A 25,453-nucleotide genomic window follows, 5' to 3' on the forward strand; every position below is an offset into this window, starting at 1 on the left:
CTATTTCTACCCAAAGAGGGGAAAACAAAAAAACACTTTGATAACCTGGTATTTCTCTTTAGCACTTAACTACATATATAAACTACCAAAACATATTTTATCCAGTTTTTTAACATAAAGTCTGTCAAAAAAAAAAAAGAGAGATCATTAAGGAGACAATAAACATATGCAGCCTATCAAAGTATATCAGCTAACTTGGTACATCACAATATTACACTACAAAACCGAGTCCGAGTTCTATAGAAGTCCTAAAGCGTAGTATTTTCATTCAAATCTTATTCAATTTCATACATGTAATAACTGTTCAAGCAAATTTAAACTTCCGGACTTTCCGGGGAAAAAAAAAAAGAATAAAAAATAAACTTCTGTATACAATTTCTTTGCAACTATGATGAAAGGTATAACTGTTCCATTGGTGGCTATGTAAAATACTAACAAAATGTATAAACCAAGAACGTATACAAGGCATGCTCGAAAATGTATATATATATATATATATATATATATATATATATATATATATATATTCTTTTTGCAACATAGAAATGCGTAACAACGGAAGCTATTGATTAACCATTTGGAAATCAGAAATGTTACGAACGGTTGGAGATAAAAAGGACTTTAACCAGAGAAAAATCTTTTCCATGACTGCCACGGGAGAAATCCACCTGCCAAAAAAACCCGGTAAAGAAAGATATGTTATTCAACTCACCAAGATAGAAGAGTTGATATTAGCATCATTTAGAAAGCAAGAAGACAAACTAACAAAGTAAGATACGAATCCATGTTATCAAAGGATTTCCCGCGATTATTTCTAGTATGGAATGAGTCGATAATCCACTTTGGTATCTTACTGAACAAAAATGGTGATATTCTTCCTCCATTGATAAAATTTTGGTTTTTGGGAAGTATCATGATCATCAGAAAAACTTTATATTGAAGTGCAATGTAAAATTAAATCATACCGCAGCTAGGGCATCGGAAATAGTACTTGTTGTCCCTCAGAACCAGTCCGGAACCTCCACATACCCCACACCTCTTTTGAGCTACCTGTCATTACATTGTAAAGTCTTTAATACATAAAACATGATTCACATACACGACCAAAATTGGACAAAAGTAATCTAGTCTCATGTTAAAAGACCCATGTGATAAATAATGCAATATCATTGTTGTTTAAAGAGATTAGTTCTTTCTCTCTCGAAGCATTCCGAACACATTATGATGGTCATTCAGAAAAATTTTACTATTAAGTTTAGCATACACTTTCCTTTCAATTCATTTCAAGTGTCAAAGAGGTGATCAAACAGTGATTGACTCAATAAGACTAAAAATATGAACTTACAATTCTTTTGCTGAATTCGATGCCTGCCACCACAAAAGGGGTTACACCAGCTGCACAATTCTCACCGAAATTTTAGTAAATATAGTAAATCAAATTCATAGACAAAAGAAAGTGTAAAGATAGACCAAAAAATTAGCCATTGTTTGGTTCCTAAGAAAGTGGTGACAGATAAAAAGGGATATAAGAATTTGATGAATTTATGTGCTTTTGGTTTCCAAAAATTGAGAAACTCGCTTCAACTAGGCCAAATCGGTGTCCCTAATATTTAATGAAATTTTAATATCTAAACATAGAAAAACCCTAATTAAAATTTATTCTCTATCATTTTCTTAGTGACCAACCAGAGCATATAGCCACTGTTTGGTTTCTAAGAAACTGGAGAGAAAAACAGAATTAGGAAGACGTGACAAATTTATGTGGATTCGGTCTACATAAGTTGCGAAACTCGCTTGAAATAAGCCAAAATATTGTCCCAAATAATGATTTAAAAAAAATTCAAAAACTAAAGCCATAAAAACCCAATTGGTTAGTTTTCTTTTCTCTATAATTTTCTTGGCGACCAAACAGAGCATACTGGGAGATATGATATTACCCAAAGTGCCAACGACGATTTGCCAGGTGATTCCCGCCTGAGCTGGGTCTGTCACAGCCGAAACATCGTTAATGGCAGCTATTCTTGCCGTATCGAATTGATGGGTTTTGATGAGTCGATTGTTTCTCTCTCTACAAATGAAATGGACGGCATGTTTGGGATGCTCTGCTACTTTGCTTCTGGACAGTAATGGCTTGGAAATCGGAGAGACCACAAACGGTGAAGAAATTGAAGTCTCCATAAGTTGGCTTTCACAGAGTAACAAAGACCGGTCGACGAAACGATGGCGTTTAGGTGGTCGGCGTGTAATCTGTCATTAATGGAGATGGACTGAGTATTTGAGAGAGTGGCGTTCGAATTGAAGCACGTCGATTCGTTATGGGTTCGCGCCAACCACACAGTTGGATCGGATCGTGTGGCTCCGATTGGGTTGGCTTTGGCACCACACCACATTATATTAAATCCTTTATGACGAATTTACCCCGAGCATTAATCTAAGATAAATCATAAAGTTTTAAGTTTGTTAGTAATTTTCTAGTTTTATAGGACTGAAAAAAAGAAATAATAATACAATTAACATTTATTTTTTCTTTGTTTTTTAGCCAAACAAGGATGATTTCAAATTTGAAGAAATACATTCTTAATTTATTATTATAATTTTGTGAGTCCACTTTTTTTAATCGAATCGTTTAGATTGAGCCGAACTTGACCGAACAATCCAGTGTTAATGATTTAGGACTATCTAATAATTTTTTAAAAGTGAGTGTGAATTTCTAACATGAAAAAAAGAATTACTTAGTTATGGTAAAAGATCAAATTTATTAACATTAGGACACAAATGAAGTTTAGTGTAAAACAAAAAAAAAAAAACTTTATGCAAAATAATGCCAAATGTTATGTGCATTTCTCTTTTTTATTTTTAGAGATGATGAAATTTGAAAACTAGAACAAACTGATTAATTGATAATTGGACTTGAACATCAACATCTAGTTGAAGGGCTAGCGTACATTTTTTTTATAGAAAACAAATGTATTTGAACAATTTTTAAGACCCACTTTTCAAGCCTTTTTTTTATAAATAGATTATAGAACCCACTTGTGAAACCTACTAATAAAATATTTTAAATTTAATCAATTTAGAGAGTTCCCATGTATAGTATTATTCTTTTATTAGTACTAATAATTATTTGCCAAGCAAAATAGAAAAAGGATTGACCCGACCCAAACACTTTCAACCCATGTGAAATATAAATTGTGGCTACAATTGTAGTAGTACACGTGACGAAGAAAAACTCAGCACTAAAACCAAAATTCAAGGGTAAATCTTATTTTTGCAAAATTGGATGAAAACTAAATGCTACCAGTTTCTATTTACCCCTATTTAAAAAATAAAAAAATAAAAAAAGTAAAAGGAAAAAGTGTCCAGTTTTCTTCAAGGGTAAATCTTATTTTTGCAAAATTGGATGAAACTAAATGCTACCTGTTTCTATTTACCCCTACTTAAAAAAAAATAATAATAAAATAAAATGGTAAAAGGAAAAAGTGTCCAGTGTTCTACTATCCTTCCCATGAAGCAACATTTTTATTTTATTTTAAATCTGGCCATTGAAGCTGCATTTCACATACACATATTTTCTCTGCACCATGAAACATAAAACTCAACCCACCCACCTCTGCAACAAAATAATACAGGCAGACGCGCACACACAAAATGCAGCATGCAAGCATGGAGTGAAAGTAGCAGCTAAAACACATCTTTGCCCCGAGTTTAACCTACCACCACCACCACCACCACCACCACCGTAACAACTTTCTTGGCCGCTGCAGATAAATGAAGTTTCCAGATCAATGTTACACATAAATTGTAATAACTCCATTAGTTCCGTGCAACCTGGTGAGAGTCTTGATATGATCAGCCAATCATGTCAACGTTTTGCTTTTTAAGATACCTCAAAAGATAACACTGAAACAGCTAGTGATACTAATTACCAATAACTTGAAAAAAGTTGTTGAATTGGGGGAAGCTATAATACTAACTAAATACTCTGACTTGAATCCCATTTCACTATTCAAATATTCCAAGGACATAAACTCTAAAAGCAGCAACAACAAAGCTTTTAAGGGAAATGTGATTTCTAAATGCGATTTCTATAGCTTCCCAGTTCAAACTATACTTACCAAAAATAAATACATAAATAAACAAAACTATACATGCAGATATTTCAAATTTCCTTGGGTACTTAAACATTACACCATTTACACCAGGGCTCAAGAGCATTCAGATGATTAATAAATCCATAGGGTTCACAAGTTCAAAAATGATAAACAAAATCAATCTCTAATTTTCAACATAAAATAGGACTGTTCACCTGCTAAGTGGTGTGCAAGGACATTTGGATATAAAAACCACAAACTACATTTTTAACTTTTTAACTGCCAAATGGAATCTTACGGTTAATATTTGAGGTGTGCACATATTTTCCTGCACATCAAGGGGCAAGCGAACATTTTGGCAAAATAATATAAATATATAAATATATATATATATATATTTGTTTTTCCTTTTCTGATAAACAATTTCAGAATCAAAACTTGCAATCACAATACACTCCAAGTCAAAATTCTAAACCATCATTCATCCAAATCAAATTCAAAAAATTTGGGAAGTGACTACTTTAAAGCCCAAAAAGTTTTCTCACATTCCTCCCTTCATGTGAATACAGCAAAAAAGGCTGTGGAAATAGAATTTCTCTAAAAGGTGAAACCTTTTTGTCTGCTTGATAATATTGCAATATTATCCTAATATTTGCAATTCCAATGAGTTATCATGATGTCAAGCCCGCCTAATTGTGCATGGAGGCTATGCCCCACAGGTGACATGCAAGTGTAGAGGAGGATTCTACATGGCATGAGTAGAATGGAGTCCTAGAGTCTTCCAGATTAATGTGAAGATTGTGGACTATTGTTGAGAGAGTTGAAAGACTGTAGATATTGAGTAGAAAATTCAGTGATTAGGGAAATTTGGAGAGGTGTAGATATTAATGAGAAAAGTTCTAGAGGATAGGTAGGATATCTATAAATAGGTGAGTGGTGGGATTTGTAACCAAGAAGTTAGGAGTGAGAAAGTCTTGTAAAACAATATAGAAGTATTGTTTTCTCTTGTCAACCCATTGACTAGATGTGTGGCCAAACTAGTGAAGAAACTCTAGACCTGTGACATTGATAAATATATTAATACTATAGTTTAAGAAAAAGAAAGGGATTTTGATTTCTAGATTCCTTTACAATGGAAGATAGGATCTGAGTTGTCTATCAAATTCTGATAATAAGAGTGGACTGAAAACTCCCCTCTGAAGAATCCACCCATACCATCTCATTGCAATAGGTTTTGTTTAGTTTTAACACCTCACCTGTGAGTTTTACTATTCTTCCATGTAAAGTTGTCAAAATATATAGTTATATGCGGCTTTAATGGTCATGGTTGTGGTTTGTCATTTATAGAATGTGTATATGGTGGGATCTATTTGATCGAAACCTATTGGTTATTCGGGGTGATTGCAAGTTGCTAAAGACTTGCGGCATTAAGTTGCCTAAGATTTCTTAGAGCCTAAGCGCAAAGCACAACGTGAGAAAAGACGATGCAACACAAAATAAGGTATACTAAATCAATAAATGATGCAACACCAACTAGTCAAGATCAAAAGAAAATGAATTTTTAAGCAAATCAAAACAATGAATTAGCTAAATCAATATACATATACCTTGTCTTTGCATATGAATTCGAATTCATATAAATTAATGTATAATCGGAACAATTCAAAATATGCAACACAACTAATAACAAATTCTTTAAAATGGTGTTTTAAAATATCAACTAAGGGGATCAAGTAAATTATGCACCCTTTTAATATGCATATTCATTAACTAAATTAAACTCCATTAAAAATGTAAAACAATAAAAGTTATAATCATGTTGACTTTAAACATATATTATATCATCATAAGTATTCAGAATTAGGCACTAGACACAATTGATTTAAGCAGTCAACCGACATCCATAAACTTCTGAATTCCATCTACTATTTGATAAGATTGAAGAATTTGATCCATAAGTATGATTGTGATATAACATAGAGCATGCTAATTAATGGTCATTTAACAAAATAATAATAAATAGCATGCAAATTAATGATCATTTAACAAAAAAGAAAAGAACAAAAGAAGGAATGAAAGATAAAAATATATATAAAGTGTGTTGCCTGGGGCCAATGAAAAAGTGGGACCGTAAGGGTTTTATTAGAGTCTGACTGAGAGAGCCTGGCTTGTAGATGTTATTGTAGTTTGAGTTGCAATCCTTGATGAGAATGGGACATTTTTTTGAGAAACTATAGGTAGTAGTTTGCTCAAGTAGTGGGTAGCATATTTTGTGGAGGGTTTGTGGGAGCTTTCATGGCTGAAGGTAGTACTAGTAGTACCAAGGTTCGCGTATGAAAATGTTGGATGCAGAATGCTACCATCAACTTCAAAATAGATGGGGCTAATTACATGTAAGCATTTAACGTGACTCTGGGTGCTCAAAAGGATTTTAGTATACTTTGTCTAAACCCATACCTAGTGATGGAAAGTGCTCAGAAAAATGAATGGATGATAATGCATTAGGTACAACTTGGCTGTGGAATAGCAGGAAACCTATTATTAGTGTTCATATTACGGTTATAAGCATGTCTAAAGAGATCTGAAATGCTTTACGAGAGATGTTTCTATGAATAAAATCGTAGCTAACATCTATGAGGATTTTTTTCCTATTACTTAGTGCAGCAACAGTCTACCTTGCATACTTGGGAACCAATTTCTGTTGACTCTCCTATGTCTGATAATCTTCCAATTGGGTTGTGAAAGGTGCTCATTCTTATTTTCAATCATCAACTTAATAAAGTCGTCTCTTTTCTCATCTATATTACAATTTTCAGTCGTTTCATAGCTTACATGTTCTTATCTTTAGGCTCTGCTTTTCTTTTAGCTGAATGGGAATAGTACAATGGTTGTACAGATTGCTACCTTGCATCAAAAAATTACCTGAAAACTCAATTGGTTGTCTCTAGGAAAGCAGGAGGTTCTCTGTCATGGGGTCAAGCCCATTAAACACCATCATAAATTCATGGTCGAGAAATTAAAGGATAGCTCGTTTATCAATGGTTATGCCCAGATTTTGGTGTGGATTGCATTGCCATATATGGATCAACTTAGACACAAACTAAAAATAATGAACATAGGCAACAGAACCAACGACTCATTTCTATTTTTCAGATCAACCACACCAATGGTGAATATGGAGAATGGAGTAATACATACTTTCAACTACACTAACTTAATTGCAGAGAACAAACTTTATAGCCACCAAACGAATATTTGACTTCATATGTGCTATAGGTTTTATAGTAGTTAACTAGGAAATTTAAAATTATAAAATAAAATCGATTGAAATTTTCATTTTTTGAGCACCTAGATCTGCTTCATCTGGTCTTCATCTAAAGGAATTTAACCTCAGCTTGCGGGTTTTACTAATTGGCACAAAAGATCTTTCTTAACAAAATAAGTTCCCATTATCATCTACAAGAAACCATCAATTTTCAGAATTTGAGATAGATGATCAGCATTCCACCCTAAATATAATAAAAACATCGCTTTAGCATCAATTTTGATTCTGTGGTACAATGATATTGTTGGGAGTTGGGATGAGCAAACAATGTAAACAGCCATCAAAACAATGAAATCAAATGCACAATCTGTTGATCAATAGCATCAAAATGCCCCATAGACAAGGTAAGCAATAGCCATCAAAACAAATGCACAATTCAAAACAAACGACCCGAACAAGCAACAATAACAACAACCTGTTGATTAATAGCATCAAAATGCCTCATAGACAAGGTAAGCAACAAAAACATACAATTCAAATCAAACAAGCACCACCACCACCACCACCACCACCACCAACAACAACAACAACAATCTGATTATTAATAGCATATGACCAAATGCCTCATACAGAAACATGAAATCAAGCAAAGGTGTTCGTTTTAGTTTACCTACCAAATCAAAAATAAGGAAAAACAGAAGAAACAATTCTACTATTTCCTGTATCGAGCTACCTCTCCTTCATTGGGGAAGAAACCCATGAGCCTCCCAGCAGAATTCTGGTAGGCGTACATGAAACCGCCCATCACACCGATCAGACCCCCAGTCACCATTGAAGGACCCCTAATATTAGGTTTAATTCCTGTAAATCAATGACACCCATTTGCGACAATTAACAAGTGCATACATATAGATGATGCATATATATATATATATAGAGAGAGAGAGAGACTGTTTGGTGCATAGAAAGGTAATTACCAGAGAGGTAGCCGACGGTGACGGAGACGCCGGAGATGGTGAGGAGGCGTAGGTAATCGAGGGTGTTGAAGTTGGCAACGGTCTTGGTGAAGGGAGGGTTTCGATCTATGACTGGGTATTCTGGCTTTGCCGATGCTGTGATGTCTGTGTTCATCTTTCTTCTGCTTTGCTTCCTTCCTTCAACCCTCACTCTTGTCTTCTCTTCGCCTATTGAAATGTGGCCTATGGACCACTTCATATTGCCTTTTGATTCATAATATTTAAATTATGGGTAAGACTTCAAAATGGGCCTAGTGAGTAGTGGCCCATCTTGTATTGCATTTTGATCCAAAATGTTGAACTTTATTTTTTAAAGAAAATTTAAGCAAATTTATAAATAGGAACAAGATACAGTGCGGGCCTTTGGCCGAAACAACAAATGAAACCAGCCCATAAAAGGCAAGCCCAACCCCAAAGTCATACAGATACCTTGAATTAACTGACAAGAAATTAGCCGGGTGTCCAGGACTTTACCCGACTAATTCACCGCACGGCACTGTGCATTGTGATGAGGTTTTTCCTTCGAAAATTTGGTCATTGTTCCTCCTAGATATGAGAAACAACAGGAGAGAGACAAATCTTCCGCAGTACGTTGATTGGTGAGTTTGCCTTCTATCAGGTGCTGTAGAACCTGCATCTATCTTGCAAGAATTTTCAAATTGGTGAACTGAAGGTGCTCTTCAAGGTGACACAAAGCACAGTTGTTTTGATGATGGGACATTGCCCTGTTGTCAAGCGTTGGCAGTTTGCTTTCAAAAATAAATAGTGTGATTTTATTTTTCAGTCTTAAATGAGAGAGAATTTTATAGTAATTATTATTATTTGTCAAAAACAATTATTATATGAGTAATGCTAGTCTCCCTTATCACTAGAGTGACAAAATGAGAGAATTTGACATGTCCATCTATTAGAGAATTGAGACACATTACGGCATCCCTTTTTTAATTCTAAGTATGAGAATCACTGTCGATGAGTTTTGAATACTTTAAAAAATTTAAATTATCATGTAATTGTTATAAATATATCAAATTATTATTTTAATTTAGAAACGAGTACACATGATCTCTACAAATATATCAAGTCATAACTTGTATAGCAATCTATAAAAAAATAATATGCAATATAAAATTGTTGCGACGTTGTAAAAAACAGTAAAAATGCATAAGCGATAAGCCTACAACTACCAACGAACGCCCGTCTAACTAATTACAAAATAGAGCTAAAAAAAAGTGTATAACTGTAAAAATTAGTAGTTGAAAAATATCATCAATATGGAAAGCGAAAGGAACAAGATAAACCAGTTGGATAGCATTGGCAGATATTCGAATTAGGTCTTTCCTTGTTGGGAATATTCTCTCTCTAAAATGGCCGTCTTCTCTCTCTACCCACTCAATCCCATTCGCTCCTCTCATTCTTCTTCTTCTTCTTTCTATGGTCACCCTTCCTATTTCAATGGTGGAGACCCACTCTCCAACAGTAACAACAACAGTGTAAGAGGAAGGGTTGATAAACCCAGAAGAGGCAATTCCAGTAGGGTTTTTGTTCTCTCATCCCATTCCAACCCTAAGACTATCAAGTCCAATCGCAGGTCTAGGTACGGCCAGACTCTGTCCCCTTACGATAGCGACGACGAAGAAGAAGACAACGACGACGATTCGGATGATGATTGGCTTTCTAATGTGAGTTTTCTACTCCTTCAGCTCACACAACTTGTTATTTTTCTTATTCTCACCTTCTTTTATTTGATTCTTATTTAAGAGCTTCTTGAATTTGGTGTTCTTGGGGACTTTAAATTGCTATATAGAAACACAGAGGAGTCTTTCAATTTACATTGGACGAGACCTTGTTGATTTATGTATGTGTGTGGAACTAAGACGAAATTAAACTGAGGATTTTGGGTCTTTGGCTTTCAAATATGGTATTTGGAAAAATAGAAGTATCATGAAGTGTGGAAGAGGGCACTCTTGAATGCAACATAAACACTATTTCTTAGGGGAAGAGAAATGACTACCAGTCAGTACTTGGAAATTGATCAACAATTTTCTTTGGCACTAATTTTTGATTTAGTTGTTATTCAAGCCTGCCTTAATTATTATTATCTTAACTCGAATTCTGGGATGGAAGTTCATTATTTTTTTCATTTTGGAAATTGAAAATTATCATTTATAATTTTGATTGGGGATATTCGTGTTGGATATGAAATCTACAACCTTATTGCTTTGTTGTTAAACTGAGTCACACACAATGTTGTTGGACGTAAAGCAATAATGTAAATAAGCAAAGGATACCAACACAACTCTGCTTAAGTTGCTCTGTACTCCCGGAAACCAAAAGAATGAAAAAATGCGTTGAAGTTCAAAAGTATGCCCATTTCTTTGGAGGAGGTAACTATAAAACAAAACATGATCAGTATGCCTTCCTTGTGTTATCTATTTATCTCAGTACTGAAACTATGGCTGAAGCCAGGAAATTTCTAAGTAAATGTATCTACTACTTACTTAGAATTTTGATTTAATATCGATTAAACTAGAATTAAATATAATTTCATATGGCAATTTGTTTTTTTGCCTTTTGTTTTCAAAAGTTCAAGCAAACGTGCTCACGAATTTATATTCCATCATATGTTTACTGTGGCCTTAGATGTTGATACCTGTGCCTACTTCACCGCAGCTACTGTGATCATAATTGTCCCTATTGGAATCAAAATCTTTAGTTGGATTGCTACCATGAGAGCAAGAGGAGGAGAGGGGGGGGGGGGGGGGGGGGGGGGGGGGGGGGGGAGGATGTGTGTTGTGTTTGATACAATTCAAAACATGTTATTTGCCGTGGGGTCCATCTTTTTGTTCGCCATAGGAGGACTCACTGGAATAGTCTCGGCGACTTGATCAAGGGATCAATTGATTCCGGGAAATAAAGTAACAAGACAAGAACCCTGCGTGGACTATTTTAAAAGAATGATATTTGATAAAAATAAATAAAAAATAAAATCAGTTCTGTAATTAAGCCAAATGTTAAGTGGAGTAAAATTTCATTTTTCCTTTAAAAAATTCCATCTTTATTCATTCTAAAATTTTCATATCATGGAAAAAAAAGTAAGATTTTACCATAGAAAAAGGATGAAATTTTAAGTTTGTTAAGTTCTTTTAGTTCTGGTTGATTGAATTATTTCAGATTATTTTTGTTTAGAGAATAATTTTGCATATTAATTTTTTATAATTTCTTTGGGTTTACATAGTTTGTCATAAAGAAAATAAAATGAAAATTATTTGGAAAAAAGGAACTATTTGAACTTAAGAACTTGGGTGATTCTTTGTGCATTCATGTACTAGTAATGAAAATTGCAATATTGTGTACCAGCAAGCACCTTTGCTATGATTTCATATGCAAACAGATTCAACTTACTGGCATGTGTACTTGTTGTTCCCCTTATTTGTTTACGTGATATTTGCTGCTGGCACATTAAGTAGGTTTCTTGGCAATTAGGCTGACTTAGACAAGTATGCTTTTCTTGGTCTACATTGTGTTTTTTTAACCGACGGGTGTTTCTCCAGGATGGGTCTGCTGAATTGGAAGAATCTGATGCTGGTACACAGAGATTCAAGTCAAGTCAAAGTATGCCTTGAAACTTAAAAAATGTTTCTAGGTTGAGATTGACTAAGGTTATATCTATTTGTGCAGGCAGCCACAAACATTTGGTGAAAAATGGCACGAACACCTTAGAGAAGAGAAATCTTCGCAACTTTTACCATACTTCAAAAAAACGGCAGAATACTGCTTACTTAGGTGCAGACGGTAGAAAAAAGGTATTATTTGGTAACATAATTAAGCTGTCAAATCTTACTATGATGGTAAGGAATGGCATACTTAACACCCCTTCTCCTCTCTTCTGATTGTAGCTGGAGGCTGGGAGATCTACAAATAACAGATTTCGGCGGCTGTCAGAAGAACTGGATTTAGATGAGAAATGGTTTCCACTTCTTGATTACTTGAGCACTTTTGGCCTTAAGGAATCACACTTTATTCAAATGTATGAGAGGCATATGCCTTCTCTTCAGATTAATGTGGGTTCTGCACAGGAAAGATTGGAGTACTTGTTGAGTGTCGGTGTCAAACATAAAGACATTAAAAAGGTACTTTTGAGGCAACCACAAATTTTAGGGTATACAGTGGAGCGCAATCTGAAATCCCATGTTGCATTTTTGTTGAGTTTGGGAATTCAAGGCTCCAGAATAGGGCAGATAATCACTGCCACTCCATCCCTATTTTCTTATAGTGTGGAGAATTCGTTAAAACCCACTGTGAGGTACTTGCTTGAAGAGGTTGGTATTGACAAGGATGATCTAAGTAAAGTGGTGCAGCTGAGCCCTCAAATCCTGGTTCAGCGGATTGACAACACATGGAACACGCGATTTAATTTTCTTACAAAGGAGTTGGGAGCACCCAGAGATAGTATAGTGAAGATGGTGAGAAAACATCCCCAACTCCTTCACTACAGCATTGAGGACGGATTACTGCCAAGGATTAATTTTTTAAGGAGTATAGGGATGCGTAATTCTGAAATATTGAAAGTATTGACCAGCCTTACGCAGGTTAGCTTTCTCTTATGGACTTTGACGTTTATTGCTGTATAATTTATATAATTGGGGTTACTTGAGCTTATGATGCAAATAGTGGTTCAATGTTTCGATCTCCTCCTTCTTGTCTTCTTTTTTCTTAGAACACTCATAGTAAAAAATTTAATTTATACTTATCAGAATATGTGTTAAAATGTGAGAGTATATGTGATACATATACAAATGTTGCCATAAATAAGAAAAAGAATTCTGTTACATAGTCCGAAAGTATAAGTAGACTAAACTATGCGTATGTATTTTATTCGTCAAAGTAATATCACAAGTAGGGTCCTATTTAACATTTTAAATGAAATGGAACACTATAAATTAGTTGGCTAAGTCATTCAGCTTACTATAGCTGGAAGTTTGGCATTTTTCTAAGAAAAAACACAGTTCATCTCTTGATGTTATCATGTGATTCTGTAGGATGTTATTTGATTTATGTAAGTTTGTTTGTCATAATTTATTCAGATGATGTTGATCGTATATGCAGGTATTCTCTCTGTCACTTGAGGGAAATCTGAAGCCGAAGTACATGTACTTGATCAACGAACTTCGAAATGAGGTGCAATCCTTGACCAAATATCCTACATACCTAAGCTTGTCTCTAGACCAGAGGATTCGTCCCCGCCATAGGTTTTTGGTTTCCCTAAAGAAAGCTCCAAAGGGGCCTTTTCCTCTGAGTTCCTTCGTTCCGACTGATGAATGCTTTTGTCGGCAGTGGGCTGAAACAAGCTTGGAGAAATATTTGGCGTTTCGGCAGACATTACTACTCAAGGAGTTCGCACAAAAATATGAAAGGAAATAATAACATACTTGGACAAATATTTGGCATTTCGCCATTTCGGCAGAGATTACTACAATACTACTCAAGGAGCTCACAAAAAAATGTGAAAAGAAATAATGACATATTGACTTCGAGTCGTCCCAAGTCTACTTACACGGGTTTTGGAGGAGCAGAATGGTCTCTCTGACAACTTCAGCAACTAGTATAATTATTTTAATCGGAAATATCAGGAGATTCTAAAGTAAATCCCAGATGTCCGTAATCACTATGAACTCCCCGGTAAGATAGAATCTGGATTGTTTCATTTCCTTAGAATTGGTTCATTTATCCTTACCACAGAATGCTTAGTAATATGAAAAGAAATAATGCTTAGTAATATGAAAAGTAATATGAAATCACTATGAACTCCCCGGTAAGATTGAATCTAAAGTAAATCTCAGATGTCCGTAATCACTATGAACCCCCGGTAAGATAGAATCTGGATTTTTTCATTTCCTTAGAATTGGTTCATTTATCCTTACCACAGAATGCTTAGTAATATGAAATTGTTTCACTTCTTTAATCTATGTCAGGAACTGGTCCAGTTTTGTTTCCCCATTTAGCATATACATTTTTGGTGCAAGGCAAGAAAAATGGATTCTTTACAAACTTAAGGTGATCATGAACATCAAATGACATCAATGCCAAACCCAAGTTTTCAAGGTTGGTTCTTACTCTTTGAACTGTCAAGTCAATGAGACGATTGATTTCATTCTGCAGGCATGAAAATTCAAATTATGATAGCATTCTGGCAGTATCTCAGCTGCAAAACTGTGGCCACTAACATTAGATAATTCTTTTGCATAGTGGTGAAAATTTATATTATTAGAAGATTATTATGTGTGCCTTCATGAATGGGTAGTCACATTTTATTTATATACCAAACGGATATTTTAGGTTTCTTCTACCATGAACTGGTGAAATATTTGTTGCAAAGGGTATGAATAAAATAGGGGTGAAAACACACATATTATGCCTCCACCGGGGCTTGAACACTCAACTTATGTGGGTTGGTCAAGTTGAGACTTGAGAGGTTAGCCAAGAGACCTGGACTCCACTCAAGTGATCTTCAATCTAAGCCCATCACAACCAACCTTCAATCCAAGTCCAGCCTACCCTAAAAAAATTTGAACTCAGATTAAGAAGTTCGGATTGAAAATTGGGTTGGTTTGGACTGACAGCAGCTCGAAGAACCCTTCTGTCTCAATAAAACAAATTATTTGGAAGCCTAGTAAAACAACAATTCTATGAGTTAGACAAACAAAGAAAGGGACAATCATCTTCTTTCATAATCCCTTTTAAGTTGAGAATTCTGTTTACTAGAATAAATGAATGAATTCCATAGATCATTATTTTCTCATACATCACAAGTTCAACAACCATCCATGGAACAACCTTGTAAAAATTGATCAGGTTAAGCTCGTACTGGGTTCCAATTGCCCTGTATATTACCTGAATTTAATTTAGGTTTGAATTTTACAACCTGGCCCCACTCGAGCTTTAAAAAATGTTGTCTGGACCTGTGTACAAATTGGATTGGATATGGTTAGCTTATCCAAGTTGTGCTGGTAGAAGTAAGATGGTTTGTTAAATCTTAATGTAAAGTGTTTTATAATAAGGCATCTGTCTCAGATCTTTCTATGCTGGTTATGACTGTTTCCTAATGTTTACCTTAACTCACTTCAGGTCTTTTTTTTTGTTTGGAACTGCAACTTCTCTGGAGCATAGCCCTGAAGTATCAAGTTTTAAATGCTGCTCTCTTTTGGTTGGTGAGCCACTTGTTTATTTTTTCTTTTTTTCGCTTCTCTTAAGCTGTTTTACTTAATTTCATATCTTTGTTAGGTAATTGAGATGTGCTTTTGTTTCATGTTCTGCCTTTGAGACTGGGCATTGAGGAAGGTGTATTAGCTTGTAACTTGTACGATACTGTTGATTCTTGTTTCCTTTTTTTTCCTCATCGTACATGTAAAGCAGAAAAGTTCATTTTTAAAAGCACCAACTTCTGATTTTTTCCCTGAGAAAAAAAATAAATAAATAAAATAAAATAAAATCATAAGTTGGTGCTTTCTTTGCCTGAATGCGTAACTGTGCAATATTATTAGTTTTTATTTATGTTTTGTTTGATTTTTGGCTAGTCTGAGTTGAGGAAAATGATTCAAATGTTCAGCCAATGACATTGGGGCAATCTGTTTTGTTTCACAGTTTATTAATTTACAGAAATGCTCTAGTTATGTTTGCTTCCCCCACCCCCAAGAAAAGTAAAAATTAGATATGTTTGCTTCCTTAGTGATAAATTGCAGTTGTATTTTTTCTTTTCATCTTCTTAACCTTACAAAAAGAAATGTTACGCATTTTGGTTTCCTTATGAATATAAAACGTTAGTTTTCATATCTTAATTCACACCTGAGTATATATATGTTTAACCGAAAGTGGGGTGTGTTCTAGTGTTACATTAGGACTGAATTCAAAGCAGGGTATTTGGAAGGTTGATGATGGTTATCGAGCTTTGCTTGAGTTCTGTTCTTGAGGAATCTCAAGTTAAGCTCATTTAGCCTTGCTCGAATTGAGTTTGAGATCAATCTCAAGAATGATTTAGAGAAAAGAAAAAGGAGTTACAAAACTTACTGAATCCTAATAAATGAGTTGTCTGTTCACAAACATGCATGTATAGACATGATCAATAGGAATTGAAAGAATGGATATGAAGTGTATAGACATTTATACCAACAATAGTATGAATGGGACATATATTTATATCTGAGAAGTTTTGCTGTTCTTTGTTTTTTAAGTTTTTAGACAATGAATGAAATGCTATAGACAGGCTCATTTTGATCTCATACTCAACTACATTGTGCTTTTCTGAGTGGTGGTCCCCTTAAAGTTCACCATTCATAAAAGAGGTTGGGTTGGATAGTCTTTTCGTGAAGGTTGAAACCTGTCTTTATTCAAACTATACTTTTTCTTGTGATACTTTTGTAGATGTGTATGATATACATTTGACTTGCTCATTCGTGTGTGTGTGTGTGTGTGACCAGTTTGATTTTGTTAAGAGATGAGAGAAATAAGTTACTTGTTTGATAAAACTGAAACACCACAAGAATGATTTCTTGTTTAATATAGCTGATGACCTTTAGCCCTCAGATGATCAACTTGATGACTCCTATACATTTAGCTTAAGTTTAATGTTATTGTTTTGATCTTGTTATGATAGTATGTGTAATGTGTTGCACAACTAGCATGATAGAATTACGCACGTATGTATGAAATGAGAAATTATTACATGATGCGGGACGAAAATTTAACCCTTCGGATATCCAAATCAAGCAATGTAATACTGTATTTATTGCATACAACTCCTATTAGAAAGAAAAGAAGAAAGCTTGATAATATTGAATTGTATGAACTACAAGTTTTGGTTTGTCATTTTTATCAAATAACCATCTTTATTAAATATAAGAAGGTGAAAGGTGTTGCTTATATTTTGCATATATGACTAATCAAAGTTTGTAGGTCAGATAATTCACTTTTAGTAATCGGCTAAGAATCATTTTTCTTTGTGAAATGTGTGCAAGTACTTAGTTAGTAATAATAAATATATTTCTAATGCTCCTAAGAGGATCATCTCACTAGAAGAGTACTCTTGAATTGAAAGATGTATTAAATAATTTATTTAACTCCTCAAAGGTATAAAAAAAAATTATTTTTATTTTATGGTTAAATAGGGAGAGTTCACACAACATATGAAGTCAAGTCTTTGCTTGTCCCTTAGCTCCAAATAGGGAGAGTTCACACAACATGATGCGGGACAAAAATTATAGTTCACACAACCAATACTTGTTTCTTTGCTTGTCCCTTAGCTCTCTCACTTCATATTTGTCTCTCCAAATTAGCTACCTTTTAATGCAAATAGGTGGTAAGGTTCCAGATCATCTTTTTTTTAAGTTTTGCAGCAGCCGATCATCAGATTCCTCTTTCTTATTTAAGTTGTAACAACCGCAGTAATCGAATATGGCAGCCCATTTACGATGTTGCGGTGAGTATTCTCGTTATATAGAAACTGTGTAATTGTATAATTTATGATGTTGAGGTGAGAAGATAAATCTGAGCATGGTTTCTGAAAGAACGAGGAGCTTGATACTTCAATTTGTGTAGCTGGAAACCATCTTCACACTAAAACATATGAAGTCAAGTCTCTCTGCCACTCTGTTCGTTTGTTTTGCGTTTTGTACCAATACATCCTAATTCATAATAGGTTAAGATTATTTATTTATTTATTTTATTTACAATAATATAAGAAAAGTATAAAATTGTTTTCAATAGTAGCAGCTTCCCCATTTCCTGAAAGAGATATGTACTGCCTAGCTGCAAAGGGGAGAGAAAACACGTTTTTTTGTTTTTTATTTTTATACACCAAGGGTAATTTAGGCATTTTTTTGTACAATTACCCACTTTTATCCTTATGCACAAATTGAAATAGGTAAGAGAGTGTATCAAACAACATGGGCCAATTACACATTTTTTATATAACAATGGTTTTTTTTGGCATTAACGCTTTTATGATATAAAGCTCTGTTTTAAAATACAACCCAATTTTTCATTCAACCCTCCTTTTATGCCACACAACATCAATTATATACATGCATACACAAATATGGGATATGCATACACAAATATGGGATATGATATATTTACATGGAGACAGGTTAAAAATTGGAGGGGCAAAATTGTGTGCGAGGGAGAAACATAGAAAGAGAGAGGGTTGTTGGGTTGAGGTTTTCTTTTTTTTTTTTTTTAAATTTTTTTTTAAAAGGGGTTAAAATTTGAAAATTAATAAAACAATAGCAAGGGGGTACATTTTCGAAATGTTAAAAGGGCAAAAATGGAATAATACATTCACTTCATTTCGCATTGAAGGGGTGTTTTGCTGCCTTTTTTTACCACAGAGAGAGAAGGTGAAAGCTCCAATGTTACTGCTCCCCCCTTTTGCAGGCATGAGCAGCCATGAACACTAGGGTACAGACCCTCTCATTTGAAACTCAAATGGTAAACATGAAACCAATTAAAACTGAAAGCTCAAATACTATTTCAATGTTATCTATCAAATCCCTAATCCAAAACATTTCTACTTGTGCGCTTACACAATTACTCAGATGACTGAATAAAGAAAAGGATTGAAGATAGCTTTGACATTATTTTGAAAATATATACACCTAAAAAGTAGTAAAGTTATAACAAATGGGCAATGAAGAAATATAAATTAAAAAAAGCGCGCGCGCGCACACACACAGATAACACAACTATTCAGCTGTTCATTTAGTATTTTTGATTCACCACAAAGATAGATAGGACTTTGAACAGAAAACCACGGAGCGAAAAACAAAATGCAACATCATAAATTGCTACTAACCCTTGTGTTTCAAGGTAAAATTTTTCATCAGTTGCTCTGTGTTGCAGAGATTCTAAACACTATTTTAACCTCTCTGAAACCCTCCACATATACTAGCTTCTTTCATTAACTAACGACTACGTTAAATTCTCTCTACACATCCAAACCTCTTTGCCTTCTTTCTGTGATTAACATTAACAAAGAAAAAGCTTCCTACATGTACCTTTCTGTGTTATATTCTTCTTTGTAAACGGGAGGAAATGCTTCTTCCTTACCTAGTATGTACTCGCCAGGAACTTTTGATTGATTGATGATCGAGTTTAGAATTAGCGTAAAAGAGTTGAATGTGGCAAATCAAAGATGTTCCCTTTCAAAACCACTACCCTATAAACTGTAATTCTTCTTTGTATAGCCTATATAGCTGTAGATACATTGCTTTCCATTGGAGATGCAGCAAATGGGCTCTCGGGGAGATCAAGTCCTTGATTGCTGTTTTAAGTGAAGACAACCAAAAAAAAACACCCATTTCAGAAACTCGGTGTCAAGCTTACTTACTGTGAGAAACAATGATTACTTGTTCGATGTCCTATGCAAACCAAGCCATTGACAATATGAAGCGATAAAGACCATGTGACCTATGTAAGGACTTTCAACAAAATAACTATGGAGCAAACTAGGGTAAACAATCAGAACTGAATCCAATGTAACCATTTTTGTTGTTGGATTCAAAGCAAGGGGACAAAGATTATTTTTATCTACTTCAAAAGGTCATTTGGTATGATGATAGTGAGAAATGGCCAGGATGTAAGTGCAGGAGAGATGAAGTTAGTTAAGTTGGATGACTGAGAAGACCAAACAAGAAAAGGATTAAAAAGATAAATAATTGGAATCTTCGGATTAATGTGGTGCAAGTAATGGTGATTGTCAAGGAGCGAAAGATAGGAACACCACGGTACCCACGGAAAAAGAAATGAAAGAATCCATATCATTAACAGCAAGTAAACGGTAAACCTCAAGCCATAAGTGCTAAAAAGAGGCATCCTAGTAGAGGTTTACTCATACCTCTCCTGGTCAGTGCTGCAACTACCAACCACATGCTTGGGGTTGTCATCACTTGTGGAGCCACCGCTCAGAACATCTAGCAGGTGGTTGAAACGTTCAGCTGATGGGAACTTGGAATGATCTGCACAAACTATGGTTATAATAAGGAACCAAAATAAATAAATAACCAGGGAGAGGAACAAAAGAAAGTGATGATGGAAAAGCAAATGAAGAAAGATGGGAAGAATGCAAAATAACAAATAAATAAATACAGTAACAGACCTTCTGAGGCTTTCAGCTCATCCATGGAGTAGTCAATATAAGATTGATTGGCCTGAGGTTTTTGTGCTACCTGCAGCTCTGAGAGACGCCTTCTCCCAAGTTCAAGGGCCAGTTCATGCTCCTCCATAAGCTGCTTCCTGAGCAATCTAGGGGATTCCCATCCTGTTGGTCCTAAAAGAAAACTCGATATGAGATAATATAGAAATGCTAATGGTGTACACAAGAAGAAACAATAAGGCCGAAGATAATTTTGTAGTAATGGTAGAAATCTACATAGACAATGAGAAGATCTACATCCTACTATTACTCCCAAAAACGTTTCCAGCAGAAATTGGTTGTACAAGAGCATACAATATACAGTAATTTGCATATAGTCTTTAGGGTCACCCTAAAAATATCTGGACACACAATGAAGTGATATGATTGCATTTGGATTTCAGTGTATGAAAATTTGACAGCACATTCAGAACTCTTACTTGAGTGAAGCTCAGAATCCATGTACATATGGTGTGAATGGTAATATAATGGAGGCTCAAATTTCTCGGAGTACTTCCTGCATTAAAATAAAGCAGCATATATGCGTGTGAGAGGGAGCGATGGAGAGATGCATTATTAGAATTACAGAGGGTAGGAAAAGCATTCTCAAGTCATCGAGCAACCGATGGCATGAGACAACATGAAATATTTTCTAGAAACCATACAATTTTCATGAGCAATTATAGTATGGGCCATCCCACATGCACCAGGCAATTACTGGGAAACTCCCAGGGTTGGCCCCAAGGGCGTCCGAAACAAGCACAGTTTTAGCAATATTGTATCCATAAATACATTGAACAGCATATAAACATAATCCCAACATCATATATAGGTCATACTTTCAAAATAACATGTGATAAATTTATTTTTTCTGTCAAATAAAAATTAAAACTAACAAGTGATATATAGGTCTTAAAGAGCAAAAAAGACAGGCATAGTTAGTCTATTTTATTGGAGTACCCGTTGTTGCAGAACCTATGAACCCATAAGAAGTACTAACTAAAACGAGACATTGAAGTGGTTTTTTCTTTTTCTTTTTCTTTTTTTCTTTTTTTTTTCTTCATTTTTTTTTTTTTTTTTTTTTTTGTCAAAGGTGAAAAAGACGAGGAAAAAATTACCTGTCAATGAGCTTTGATTTTTCCCTGTAAGGTTTCACAAGAACACGAGTCCCACAAACATAATGTGGGTTTCCCTTTGACAAAATCATTTTCACAGTATCTGCACTAACAAAAGTAACAAATCCAAACATCCGTTTCTGTTGGCAAGGAATTCTTACATCATGAACTGGCCCAAAGGTACTACAAAAAAATAATAATAATAATTTAATAAATCTTGAATGCTGAATGATTAATTGAGCACAAAAAACCGGGAGTTCGAGATTGAAGTACTTGAAGTAATTGGTGACATCTTCCTCTGTAAAAGTGCTTTCCGCTGGAAAAGTTAGATATATCTGCCGTGACCCACTAACAATTGGACCAGGGTCATTTCTTTCACTCCGATCTTCCATATATTTCGGTGCATCTTCCATCAAAATTACTGAATGCTGCCCATGAGGCCTGTAACTTAACCACGAGGAAAAACATTTACACATTGTTTAATATGTATCATCAACTAAAAAAGCACATATAGAGAATGCCCTGAAAGATAAATAAAAAATACACCTGTCAATAAGCCGAATACTGTTCTTCAATCGAGCAAGAAGTCTTGTCAAACTATACCCAGCTTTACCATGTCTTTGGCTCTCAGTGAGGTATCCTTCAGCTTGAAGAGTCTTCCCATATTTCTCATAGTACATCATGGGCAGAGAGGCTATTGAAACAGGGTTACCTCCTCTCGATTTCAGCAGCTCAGTGATTTCTAATTCTAACTTTTCAAGTGACCCAGGTGAGATAAGTTGATCTTCAAACGGAGATAGACCAAACATATGAGAGAAGTCCTCCGGAAAGGATTGTCCATGGAAGTACCTACAGCTACTTCCATGCTTACAAAACCCCTTATTGAAATAGTGACAAGTCTTGACCGGGAACTCCGACAGGCTTAGAGATCGTGGGCCGCACCTCACACTTAAACTGCTGCCCAATGTAGCTTCTGAATATAGCCTGCTTCTCACACTCATATTGTCAAACACAGGATAGTAGTAATCATTTGGATAACCTGAAATTCCTGATTTAAGAGGTTCTAGTTGATCCTCCAACAACATGTTTTGGAGCCTATAATCTTCAAAGGTCGAATCCGAGTAGCACAATGGTATGAAATCCGAATTATGTGTAGGGTGCTTCGGGGATGAAAAAGAATGAGAGGAAGCCGGTGACAAAGGAGTATATGGAAGGGGAAAAGTCGAAATGGGGATTGGGTTCACAGAAGGTGAAATTGGAGGTGACCCTACAGTTTTTGAGCCTAAACAAAGTTGAAATTTGGTTTTATGTATCAAGTTGAGGATTAAATGGTCAGGTCCAAAAGCAAACCGAATCATTTCCTGTTCACCATGTTTTAAAAGAAGATACCCAATTATCTTATTTGTAACATTCTCTGGTTCTAATTTCCGGATCCTACTGTAGAGAACTCTTGAAGCCTCGAAAGAATCCATTTCATATCTAGTACTATATATTGAACACAACAGGATTAGACAAAACAAACATAATATTCAAATAAAATATGGTTCCTAAAGAACAAAAACATAGCAATGAAATAAGAGAAAATAGATGATTATAGAACAGTTCAACAAGAATAACATAAAATAAAATAAAATAAAAAATGACAGATCTTATAAAACTAACCCATAAAAATTCAGCCAAAAAAAAAAAAAAAAAAGGCAACACAACTCAAGACATTCAACTTCTACATTTAGGGTTCTGCTTTCTTGTCAGAAGTTCAAAGTGAGTGTGTGTATTCCCTGTAAATTTTATATTTCTTTACGTTTTCAAATTTTCCAAACTAGAGAAGGAAGTATTTTAACAAAAATGGAAGTCCAAATAAAGCTGTATAAGGGTGTGTCAGAGGACTTCTTTATGAATCTAAAAATAAAGAATCAACACATTTTCTGCACGAAAATCACATATTAAAATATCACGACTATTTCCTAATAGATCATTCATACAAAAACTAATCATAAAGAGATTACTCTTTATAAAGACAAATTTCTTCCACTATATAAGTTATGAAAATAAAATAATAATAATAATATATAAATATCAAAACGAGAAAAAATGAAGAGGAAGCACTACAACAAAAATAACACTTCTCAAACCCTACAAAATAAAGTCAGAACACAACCAGAAAACTAAATCTTAAGAAAACAAAAAAACAAAAAACAAAAACACTAATTTTTAAGAAAACCCATGAAGGAAAAAAGATTATATAGCAAAAAAAAAAAAAAAAAGAACTAAGAACAAATCATACATACCCACTAAATATTTCTGTCTCCAGTAGAGAAATGAAAGTCAGAACTCAAAACGACAAATATGGAGACACACACCACTCTCTCTCTCTCTCTGCATCACTCTTTTTCTCTCTCTGAACTCTCTCTCCGCGCCCTCATGCCTTCAATCCTCTGCAAAGGAAACATCTTAATCACAGCAAGTAATATTCCAGAAATGGTGTTTTAAAGAGTCGCAGTATCATCAGTTTTATATCAATATTATTAATTTATATAGAAATGGACTTCATTTCTTACTATAATTTTACTAATTAAAAAATCTATATTAGAAAATAAATTTGTTATACAATTAAATAAAAATTTTCCTAGATTTACGAATTTGTTGAGGACTGCTCGGACTATTATTACATATATGCCCCTCTTTAATTAAGATAACCCAGGCAATATATATATATATATATATATATATATATCAAATTACAATGACAATATAATATATATTTGGAAACCCCAATGTTTTGAAAACATAAATTTAGACTACACATGTCGGCCAAAAGCATCTCTTGGGTTCTGCCTCAGATCATCTGGACCGTTCATTGCCTTCAGAGAGAATAGAGACAATGGGATGGACGTTATTCGACTTTGAATATTTTAGATCAATGGTGTATAAACTTTTATTTTTGTTTAGAAAATTTGTTTTTCTTAGGTCTCATACCAAACTATCTAATTTATACTTTCACTTTTTTATTATTTTTTTAAAAAAATTAATGATCAATTGAATCAAAATTTTCTTCAACGCACTTATAATTTGTTGTGCGTTTAAACAGTTAACATTAGTACGAAACTAAACTTTTATATATTTAAATATATAAAATATAATTTTAGTGTTAGATTGATGTTCGTCATCTTCGTATTACATCAATTGTTAGTATGATGTGAATAATTATGTTATATTTTAAATTCATTTTTATATTAGGAGTGTAATTAAATTGAATGCGATGAAATGCATATGTTTTTAAAATATATTTTGGTCTCACACCCTTTGCGAAAAGTAGTATAGTTTTTTACATTTTATGCAATAAATTAATTTTTAGATGTTGTACACAAAGGTAAAAGATTTATTCAAGTTAAATAAAAAACTTCTAACAAAGTATAGTATAAATAATTAAAGATAAGAAACTTTACCATAAAGAATAATGTTTGGTGACATTTCTCTACCATGAAATATTTAAAAACAAAACAAAAATATCAAAAATAATTATTTTTGACAAAAAATGAATGTAACTAAATCTTTAATAATCTTTCAAATGAACTGTTAAGAAGTTTTTAATCTTCAGTATCTCATTTTATGTATTGACTTTTCAAATCGACTTAACCACAAGCCTGAATTATTTACTTCACCTTTGATTTTCACTCTTAAAAGTCAATCAAATTTTCTTTCCCACTTTAAAATAGGAAAATCAGTTGAATATATATTCGGAAATGAAATTTTTTAAAAAAGAAAAAAAAATGTAAAGTGAG

General features: G+C 34.1%; 4 protein-coding genes across 10 annotated transcripts; 1 reads left to right on the plus strand and 3 right to left on the minus strand.

Moving 5' to 3' along the window:
* Positions 1-235: 235 nt before the first annotated feature.
* Positions 236-2,334, minus strand: LOC132312241 (uncharacterized). The gene is made up of 4 exons (XM_059810526.1): positions 1,938-2,334; positions 1,346-1,395; positions 966-1,050; positions 236-668 (listed from the first exon to the last, which is right to left on the minus strand). Exons 1-4 carry the CDS (start codon positions 2,176-2,178, stop codon positions 622-624), a joined length of 423 nt encoding a protein of 140 aa, XP_059666509.1. The 5' UTR covers positions 2,179-2,334; the 3' UTR covers positions 236-621.
* Positions 2,335-7,932: 5,598 nt separating this feature from the next.
* LOC132312242 (uncharacterized) lies at positions 7,933-8,572 on the minus strand. Its single transcript, XM_059810528.1, has 2 exons — positions 8,334-8,572; positions 7,933-8,217 (listed from the first exon to the last, which is right to left on the minus strand). The coding sequence occupies exons 1-2, from the start codon at positions 8,569-8,571 to the stop codon at positions 8,069-8,071; spliced, it is 387 nt and encodes a 128-aa protein (XP_059666511.1). The 5' UTR covers position 8,572; the 3' UTR covers positions 7,933-8,068.
* Positions 8,573-9,684: 1,112 nt separating this feature from the next.
* LOC132312244 (transcription termination factor MTERF9, chloroplastic) lies at positions 9,685-16,038 on the plus strand. 2 transcript variants are annotated; one of them, XM_059810535.1, is made up of 7 exons: positions 9,685-10,051; positions 11,924-11,984; positions 12,051-12,175; positions 12,269-12,961; positions 13,479-14,051; positions 14,345-14,474; positions 15,498-16,038. In XM_059810535.1, exons 1-5 carry the CDS (start codon positions 9,737-9,739, stop codon positions 13,791-13,793), a joined length of 1,509 nt encoding a protein of 502 aa, XP_059666518.1. In that variant the 5' UTR covers positions 9,685-9,736; the 3' UTR covers positions 13,794-14,051; positions 14,345-14,474; positions 15,498-16,038. The 2 variants fall into 2 exon arrangements, with proteins under 2 accessions (XP_059666518.1, XP_059666519.1); XM_059810536.1 differs by having other exon boundaries at positions 11,924-11,957.
* A 3,062-nt stretch (positions 16,039-19,100) lies between these two features.
* On the minus strand, positions 19,101-24,181 carry LOC132312243 (zinc finger CCCH domain-containing protein 18-like). Of its 6 annotated transcripts, none has more exons than XM_059810533.1 (8): positions 23,960-24,181; positions 22,218-23,156; positions 21,945-22,118; positions 21,675-21,854; positions 20,997-21,073; positions 20,521-20,682; positions 20,260-20,389; positions 19,101-19,686 (listed from the first exon to the last, which is right to left on the minus strand). In XM_059810533.1, the coding sequence occupies exons 2-8, from the start codon at positions 23,141-23,143 to the stop codon at positions 19,611-19,613; spliced, it is 1,725 nt and encodes a 574-aa protein (XP_059666516.1). In that variant the 5' UTR covers positions 23,144-23,156; positions 23,960-24,181; the 3' UTR covers positions 19,101-19,610. The 6 variants fall into 6 exon arrangements, with proteins under 6 accessions (XP_059666516.1, XP_059666512.1, XP_059666514.1 ...); XM_059810529.1 differs by having other exon boundaries at positions 20,521-20,691; positions 23,960-24,180; XM_059810531.1 differs by having other exon boundaries at positions 20,521-20,691; positions 21,945-22,112; positions 23,960-24,179.
* Between the last annotated feature and the right edge of the window lie 1,272 nt (positions 24,182-25,453).

The sequence above is a fragment of the Cornus florida genome, unplaced genomic scaffold, assembly GCF_030987335.1.
Source record: "Cornus florida cultivar Cherokee Brave unplaced genomic scaffold, ASM3098733v1 CherokeeBrave_3.0.0_Hap2_Chr06, whole genome shotgun sequence".
Lineage (NCBI taxonomy): Eukaryota > Viridiplantae > Streptophyta > Magnoliopsida > Cornales > Cornaceae > Cornus > Cornus florida.

What these genes read in the sequence shown, in the direction of transcription:
- LOC132312241 (XM_059810526.1), bottom strand. Translation starts at nt 2,178, where the DNA reads ATGGAGACTTCAATTTCTTCACCGTTTGTGGTCTCTCCGATTTCCAAG. An exon ending in AATCGTCGTTGGCACTTTGG is followed by an intron (nt 1,396 to 1,937) that starts GTAATATCATAT and finishes AGAATTGTGCAG; the next exon opens with CTGGTGTAACCCCTTTTGTG. An exon ending in TCGAATTCAGCAAAAGAATT is followed by an intron (nt 1,051 to 1,345) that starts GTAAGTTCATAT and finishes ATGTAATGACAG; the next exon opens with GTAGCTCAAAAGAGGTGTGG.
- LOC132312242 (XM_059810528.1), bottom strand. Translation starts at nt 8,571, where the DNA reads ATGAAGTGGTCCATAGGCCACATTTCAATAGGCGAAGAGAAGACAAGA. An exon ending in CACCGTCGGCTACCTCTCTG is followed by an intron (nt 8,218 to 8,333) that starts GTAATTACCTTT and finishes ATTGATTTACAG; the next exon opens with GAATTAAACCTAATATTAGG.
- LOC132312244 (XM_059810535.1), top strand. Translation starts at nt 9,737, where the DNA reads ATGGCCGTCTTCTCTCTCTACCCACTCAATCCCATTCGCTCCTCTCAT. An exon ending in GAGATTCAAGTCAAGTCAAA is followed by an intron (nt 11,985 to 12,050) that starts GTATGCCTTGAA and finishes CTATTTGTGCAG; the next exon opens with GCAGCCACAAACATTTGGTG. An exon ending in GTGCAGACGGTAGAAAAAAG is followed by an intron (nt 12,176 to 12,268) that starts GTATTATTTGGT and finishes TTCTGATTGTAG; the next exon opens with CTGGAGGCTGGGAGATCTAC.
- LOC132312243 (XM_059810529.1), bottom strand. Translation starts at nt 23,143, where the DNA reads ATGGATTCTTTCGAGGCTTCAAGAGTTCTCTACAGTAGGATCCGGAAA. An exon ending in AGTATTCGGCTTATTGACAG is followed by an intron (nt 22,119 to 22,217) that starts GTGTATTTTTTA and finishes CTCGTGGTTAAG; the next exon opens with TTACAGGCCTCATGGGCAGC. An exon ending in TGCAGCACTGACCAGGAGAG is followed by an intron (nt 19,687 to 20,259) that starts GTATGAGTAAAC and finishes CACTTAAAACAG; the next exon opens with CAATCAAGGACTTGATCTCC.